Source organism: Oncorhynchus kisutch, linkage group LG1 (genome assembly GCF_002021735.2).
Source record: "Oncorhynchus kisutch isolate 150728-3 linkage group LG1, Okis_V2, whole genome shotgun sequence".
NCBI lineage: Eukaryota > Metazoa > Chordata > Actinopteri > Salmoniformes > Salmonidae > Oncorhynchus > Oncorhynchus kisutch.
The window spans coordinates 64452442-64460921 of NC_034174.2; the positions used below are offsets into that span (position 1 = coordinate 64452442).

Genomic DNA, 8480 nt, shown 5'->3' on the forward strand with positions numbered 1-8480 from the left:
TTTTAAAATGTTTAACATATCGTGAGCAACACATTTTTGTTGTTGTTGTTGCTCATTCTTCTCTACTCCTCTATGCAACTCTTCCCCGGGTCCTTTTTACGCTAATGCTACTCTCTGTTCATAATATAAGCATAGTCACCTTAACCATACCTACATGTACATACTACCTCAATAAGCCTGACTAACCGGTGTCTGTATATAGCCTTGCTACTCTTATTTTCAAATGTATTTTTTACTGTTGTTTTATCCCCCCCCCCCCCATTCTGTCAGTATACCTGGTAAAATAATGGTTAATAAACAATTCCAAGGGGGGCCCTGTGAAATGTGTGATTTCTATTACAAATTATGTTTTATCTTTTCCCAAATAAGGTTCTCATTTGAATTATTCCTGGATTTAGATTTTGTTTTTTTCACTCTTAAAATGACAATTGTTGATAGAGAAACAACGAAATTGGTTGTTCTGAGTCCATGTCAATGCTTAAATCACATCAGAAGGAAAACAAATGGGTCTGGAAGAACACTAACACATTTTGTGATGAATGTGCCATCTAATGTGCTTGTGTAGCAGTGGTTCTCTACTGCTGCTGCTCATTTCATGGCAAAATTTGCCACTAACGAATAATCGATACAAATGATATACTTTTGCCAGGTAAGCCTACTTTGCAGTTAACATTTAACCTCTACAGGATCGCCCCCCCCCCCCCCCCCCCCCCCCCCCCCCCCCCCCCGCATAACGGTTGAGCTAATGTAGGCTAATGTGATTAGCATGAGGTTGTAAGTAACAATAACATTTCCCAGGACATAGACATATCTGATATGGGCAGAAAGCTTGGCCTTTCTCTTGCATTTCAAAGAAGATGGAACAAAAAACAAAAAAAACAAACGCATGTTTTTTTCTTTGTATTATCTTTTACCAGATCTAACGTGTTATATTCTCCTACAATAATTTCACATTTCCACAAATTTCAAAGTGTTTCCATTCAAATGGAATCAAGGAATCAGTACATCACTGGGGCCAGGCTTCCTGCCATCCAGGACCTACATAATAGGCAGTGACAGAGGAAAGCCCAGAAAATAGTCAGAGACTCCAGTCACCCAAGTTATAGAATGTTTTCTCTGCTCCCGCACGGCAAGCGGTACCGGAGCGCCAAGTCTAGGACCAAAAGGCTCCTCAACAGCTTCTACTCCCAAGCCATAAGACTGCTGAACAATTAATCAAATCGCCACCGGACTATTTACATTGACCCCCCTCCCTTTTGTAAACTTCTGCTACTCGCTATTATCTATGCATAGTCACTTCACCCCCACCTACATTTACAGATGACCTCTACTAGCCTGTACCCACGCACACTGACTCGGTACCGGTGCCCCCTGTATATAGCCTCAGTATTGTTATTCTCATTGTGTGACTTTATTATTACTTCTTATTTGAGTCTACTTGAACCGCACTGTCGGTTAAGGGCTTGTAAGTAAGCATTTCATGGTAAAGTCTCCACTTGTTGTATTCGGGACATGTGACAAATAAAGTTTGATTTGATGAATATGCATATCCTTGCTTCAGGTCCTGAGCTACAGGCAGTCAGATTTGGGTATGTCATAGATTCTTAATTCATTGAAAAGGTTTTGGGAGAAAGTATTTCTGTCAACCTACAAGATGGTTATCACAGAGTGATAGACACATGAGCGCACCACACAGACAGACAGGGGCAATATTGTTGGAAAAATGAATTGGAAGGTATTGTATTAGGTTTGGCTTTTTAAGCCAATAGTGGCTAACCAGGGGTGGGATAATGTCAAGTTGTGTTGATTAAATAGTAGCGGTGAGCTTGAGGGGTCTGATACTTGGGAGATTTGTTTATGACAGTTTGCGGTGGAACACGTAAAAATTGCATGTACTTTCAGATTTGTTTGGCGAGCTACTCATAGGTGGGCTACGAGCTACTGGTAGCTTACGGGCTACGAGCTACTGGTAGCTTATGATCGACCTGTTGGAAATCGCTGGTTTAAATGAAGAGGAGACGGGTTAAAGAAGAATTTTTAAGCCTTGAGACAACTGAGACATGGATTGTGTACGTGTTCTATTCTGAGGGTAAATAGGTAAAACAAAAGATTTAACTGCCTTTGAATGGGTATTGTAGTAGGTACCGGGCACACCAGTTTGAGTGTGTCAAGAACTGCAGAGCTGCTGGGTTTTTCACGCTCAACAGTTTTACATGTGTTTTAAGAATGGTCCACCACCGAAAGGACATCCAGCCAACTTGACACAACCATGGGAAGCATTAGAGTCAAAATGGGCCAACATTCCTGTGGAACGCTTTCGACACCTTGTAGTCCATGCCCTGACGAATTGAGGCTGTTCTGACGGCAAAAGGGGTGCAACTCAATATTAGGTGTTCCTAATGTTTTGTGCACTTAGTGTAGATGTACGTTTGTCTTCTTCAATGAGACACTGGTCAAGTAGGTCATCTCTAAGTGTCCTGAATGGCACCCTATTCCTTACTTTTGCACTACTTTTGACCAGGGAGCACTTCTTTTGACCAGAGCCCGATGGGCACTGGTCAAAAGTAGTGCACTATATACAGGGAATAGGGTGCCATTTAGAATACAACCTAGATGTGTGTTTTTAGGAGTGTGCCTACTCTGGTCTGATGAGGAAGAGACCATTATAATGACTATTGCATAACTATTATGGTGATGTGTTATACACAGCACATTAAGCCTGTCCAATACCTCAGTAGATTTCATTAGCTCCAAGTCACTGTGACAAGATAAGTGCCTTGCGTTGGGCCAGTAACTGAAAGGTTGCTTGTTCGAATCTCCAGGCAAACTAGGTGACAAATCGGTCAATGTGACCTTGAGCAAGGCACTTCACCTTAATTGCTCCTGTAAGTCGCTCTGGTAAAGAGCGCCTGTCACATGACTAAAATGTGAGAGAGTTGCAGGGGGGCAGAGTGACGTGTGTGTGTGTGTGTGTGTGTAAGTAAGCGAGGTGGATGGGGTCAAAAGGTGGGAGGTAAGAGACCACCTGAATAATGATGATATTCAAATGTAATTATTCAACACATCATTTCAGTAGCTCTTGACCTGGAGGGTGAATTATGACATTTGAAGTGACACTCACTGTAACTGTTTAAGGTCAATAAAAATGATGCAGAATAGAACCATCGTATGTAGGTCAACCATGTATTCCAGATTGCCTGTTACCATGCCAAGTCGTAGCCACAAGTGAATATGTTTTGTATCATGGATTGCACAGAGCATCCAGACCCTTTTCTCTGATGAAATTGACTTCACTTGTCAGAACATACCAGAAACTTTACGCGCGGTACTTTGACCCCATCTTGTGGACACTCCGCGGTCCTGCACAAATTTCGACTCGCCAGTTTTGCCAGATTTCCAGAGAAGTTGAGTTACACGTCAGAATGGAACCTGTACTGGTGAGTGGACGTGTACTGTGACCTCAACATTTTGTGTGTATCAGCTGATCCCGGATATATGCAGATATGGAACGTGTGGTGGAGATGGCAAATAACGGTGGTGAGCCCGACATAAACTGCTACGTCTGACATGACATATTTTATTGTTCATAAATCCATAACCAGCAATTGTCATTTTTATGCGGATCGTGTGATTTTCCTGTGCGCGCGCTGGCCCATAATAAACAATGCAACATGTATACTTTAATATTCTAACTGTGTTGCCTCTGCATGGGTAGACGTGCCGTGCTGCTTGCACTTGTGCCTGGAATGGCAAAGCATTTTAGCAACTATCCTACATCACCAGGCAAATACAGGGCTTCGGCTTTTGCTTTGACAGTGAAAGTGATCATATCGGCTTTGCTTTGTATGACAGCTGATCCCCAATCGTCAACAAATAGCCTACAGGCCGTTCACAGTTAAATTACGTTTATGATTAAATACTTTGCCAGGGTTGTAATCATTATAGCCTATTCTGTTACACATCGTTTCGCCCTGTTGCAAAACCGTTTACTCCAAACGGAAACCGCAAACGAGAGCTTCTCTTGGACAAATTCAAATAGAGCCCCACCCGTTTTCTTTACGCTTCCTTCTTAAACGGAATCGGGTTCCAAAATGTATACAACCCAGGTATGTTTCCCTAACATTCACCAATGTGAATCCCTTATATTCAGCCCAGTAGTTTATCTTGCAGCTCCCTATGAGACCTCATGTTGAACTTCCTAGCCTATGCATCAAGATTGTATAAACTAGGCGGCCTACCAGTGGAGTTATTTCCTTACCATCTGGATTGTCTATCTAATTTCTGATGTAGCAATTGAGGAGGAACAGTCAGTGAAGCTTGAACGAGTGTTACAGGATAAGTATACTAAGGCCCAGACCTCTTGGCAAAGGTCATATGAGGATTCTATACCAATAGTCTACGACTTAGATATCGCCTCTCACCTTTTCCGTCCCCCTTCCTCTCCCTAGGTTTCTCCCTCGCCGGTCCTTCCACCACTCCCCGCAAGCGACAGGTGCGATTCTCCGCCCGCCACGACATCCTGCTGCTCCGTGAGGTCATTGCTCAGAACCCGTTCTGTTCCAAGGAGTCGGGTCGTATCTGGGCCCGTGTCGGGGAGATCATTACTGCTGCCCTGCAGGACGAGAGCTTTGAGGTGGATGCCCGGCGTTGCAGGGAGAGGACCATGCTGCTGCTGGACTACTACAAGAAGCAGGACTTCCCCAGCCTACGCAGGTTGGTCAAGACTGGCAAGAAGTTGACATTAGACATGCATACACAAGAGTCTACACAAGGCTTAATAGGAGGTATGTATTAGAAGCTGATACCCAACCCTGTGTGTCTGTGTCTGTTCATGCTTATGTGCCTGTATGTGTTCAGGTTTGGGACAGAGAGGCTGTATGCCCAGAAAGAAGACCTACTCCATGAGGTGTTGGAGTTGGAGGCAGAGAAGGGTCTTCTGGCCAGCGGGGAGAGTAAGTACCAGGATGAGGAACTCAGGAAACGAGCCCTGGAAGAGCTGGCTAGTCTACCAGAGCAGGACAAACCCATCATTATCTCCACACAAACAGGACAACCCAAAGGTAAGAACCCCATCCAAGTCTGTTAAGATCTGTGAGGTGAGAGAATAACTTTTAGATCTGTGATCATATCCAAAGGGAGGAAGGAAATAGGACACACACCTGAAGAGAATACTGTTATTATAGCCCTACTGTGACCAAACCAGTGGTTCTCCTGCAATTGCTTAGAATGCCCTGCCCTTGCCCTACCTAAAACACTATTCTCCTGTTTTAGAATGCCCTACCTAAAACACTACTCTCCTGTTTTAGAATGCCCTACCTAAAACACTATTCTCCTGTTTTAGAATGCCCTACCTAAAACACTATTCTCCTGTTTTAGAATGCCCTACCTAAAACACTATTCTCCTGTTTTAGAATGCCCTACCTAAAACACTATTCTCCTGTTTTAGAATGCCCTACCTAAAACATTATTCTCCTGTTTTAGAATGCCCTACCTAAAACACTATTCTCCTGTTTTAGAATGCCCTACCTAAAACACTATTCTCCTGTTTTAGAATGCCCTACCTAAAACACTATTCTCCTGTTTTAGAATGCCCTACCTAAAACACTATTCTCCTGTTTTAGAATGCCCCACCTAAAACACTATTCTCCTGTTTTAGAATGCCCTACCTAAAACACAATTCTCCTGTTTTAGAATGCCCTACCTAAAACACTATTCTCCTGTTTTAGAATGCCCTACCTAAAACACTATTCTCCTGTTTTAGAATGCCCCACCTAAAACACTATTCTCCTGTTTTAGAATGCCCTACCTAAAACACTATTCTCCTGTTTTAGAATGCCCTACCTAAAACACTATTCTCCTGTTTTAGAATGCCCTACCTAAAACACTATTCTCCTGTTTTAGAATGCCCTACCTAAAACACTATTCTCCTGTTTTAGAATGCCCTACCTAAAACACTATTCTCCTGTTTTAGAATGCCCTACCTAAAACACTATTCTCCTGTTTTAGAATGCCCTACCTAAAACACTATTCTCCTGTTTTAGAATGCCCTACCTAAAACACGATTCTCCTGTTTTAGAATGCCCTACCTAAAACACTATTCTCCTGTTTTAGAATGCCCCACCTAAAACACTATTCTCCTGTTTTAGAATGCCCTACCTAAAACACTATTCTCCTGTTTTAGAATGCCCTACCTAAAACACTATTCTCCTGTTTTAGAATGCCCCACCTAAAACACTATTCTCCTGTTTTAGAATGCCCTACCTAAAACACTATTCTCCTGTTTTAGAATGCCCCACCTAAAACACTATTCTCCTGTTTTAGAATGCCCTACCTAAAACACTATTCTCCTGTTTTAGAATGCCCCACCTAAAACATTATTCTCCTGTTTTAGAATGCCCTACCTAAAACACTATTCTCCTGTTTTAGAATGCCCTACCTAAAACACTATTCTCCTGTTTTAGAATGCCCTACCTAAAACACTATTCTCCTGTTTTAGAATGCCCTACCTAAAACACTATTCTCCTGTTTTAGAATGCCCTACCTAAAACACTATTCTCCTGTTTTAGAATGCTCCACCTAAAACACTATTCTCCTGTTTTAGAATGCCCTACCTAAAACATTATTCTCCTGTTTTTAGAATGCCCTACCTAAAACACTATTCTCCTGTTTTAGAATGCCCTACCTAAAACATTATTATCCTGTTTTAGAATGCCCTACCTAAAACACTATTCTCCTGTTTTAGAATGCCCTACCTAAAACACTATTCTCCTGTTTTAGAATGCCCTACCTAAAACACTATTCTCCTGTTTTAGAATGCCCTACCTAAAACACTATTCTCCTGTTTTAGAATGCCCCACCTAAAACACTATTCTCCTGTTTTAGAATGCCCTACCTAAAACACTATTCTCCTGTTTTAGAATGCCCTACCTAAAACAGTAGTCTCCTGTTTTAGAATGCCCTACCTAAAACACTATTCTCCTGTTTTAGAATGCCCTACCTAAAACACTATTCTCCTGTTTTAGAATGCCCTACCTAAAACACTATTCTCCTGTTTTAGAATGCCCTACCTAAAACACTATTCTCCTGTTTTAGAATGCCCTACCTAAAACACTATTCTCCTGTTTTAGAACGCCCTACCTAAAACATTATTCCCCTGTTTTAGGTGGCCTGCCCTTGCCCCACCTCTGTCTATACTCAAGAGACTCTCACAGTGACATGTTTGCTCCTCAGCAAAAATGTTAAGAATGACTACAGACCAAAGTAATTATCACCAAAAAACGTTGACCTTTTTAGACTTTATCCTCCCCATCTCAACTATGTTCCTCTCTATTCTCTCCCCTCCCTGCCCCCTTCAGTCCCCATGACCCCGGAGCCCGAGGAGGAGCAGGAGGACCTGGCGGAGCTCTCGCTAGTCTCGGCGGCGCCCATGGCCAAGCAGCCTTGCCAATGCTGCTGCCAGACCTACTCAGAGATCCTCAGCTTCCTGGAGAAGCGCTCGGAGGCGGAACAACGACTACGGGAGGAGGAGCTATCGCTGAGGAGGGAGGAGCTAGAGATCCAGAGGAGTAAGATCACTCTGGAGAGAGAGAGGCTGGGGGCGGAGAGGAAGGAGAGGGAGAGGAGGTTCGAGCTGGAGAGCCAGGAAAGACAGGTCATATTGGACCTGCTAAAGGAGAAGGTGCTCAAAGGATGAGAGGATTGGTGGGCTGGTGGTTGGGGGCAGGTGAGAGGCTGATGTAACCCTAGGTGTATGATGTGGACATAACATTAAGACATTGGGAGGGTGGTGCTACCTCTGGATCGCACCCTCTGTCCTTTGTTCTATGCCAATGCCTTAGTGAAGGAATCTGCTGTGACACCCATATCCAAGTGTGGAGATCCATGCCTAGCATTGAGCTAAGCTGGATGACCGTGTTCCACAAGGACACTGTGACTAAAAATAGGTAGCACATCCTCACACTGTACATACCCATACATTATCTTATTAAACAAACCCTTTGGTGATAGAATAACAAGCTGTTCATCAAAAGTATTTTTTATAGTGAAAAGACAAATTGCCAACAATTCTCCCAATGTCAATTAACTCTTCAGTCAATTCTGACATTATGGTAATTATTATGAAGCTGTTCCTGCTGAAAATTCCAAGAAAGTACTTACATAACCTACTAATGATATGGATGGCTGCAAGCAATTTAGAAACTGTATTTGTCAATTGAGGAAAGAGTGAAGAAAAGTTTAAATACTGTATGTAGGCTAATTAGATTTCTTGGAAATATGACAAAGTTGTGTAACAATGTTTTACTTATTTGTATTGTATTGAATTATATATGACCTACCGTTCCCCTTGAAATACCACTTTTTAAGCATTTAAAACAGAATATGTTACCTACATGTTTCTTCTTCATAATAACTTATTACTTTAGCGACTCTTTACGTCTTTTGACGCCTGCTACGTAAGATTACTCTTTGACCTCGCGCCT

At 42.5% G+C, this 8480-nt stretch overlaps 1 protein-coding gene across 1 annotated transcript; it reads left to right on the forward strand.

Moving 5' to 3' along the window:
- Window positions 1–3435: 3435 nt before the first annotated feature.
- Window positions 3436–8441, forward strand: LOC109875943 (scaffold attachment factor B1). Its single transcript, XM_020468400.2, has 4 exons — window positions 3436–3537; window positions 4449–4713; window positions 4858–5060; window positions 7356–8441. Exons 1-4 carry the CDS (start codon window positions 3504–3506, stop codon window positions 7691–7693), a joined length of 840 nt encoding a protein of 279 aa, XP_020323989.2. The 5' UTR covers window positions 3436–3503; the 3' UTR covers window positions 7694–8441.
- The last annotated feature ends 39 nt before the right edge of the window (window positions 8442–8480 follow it).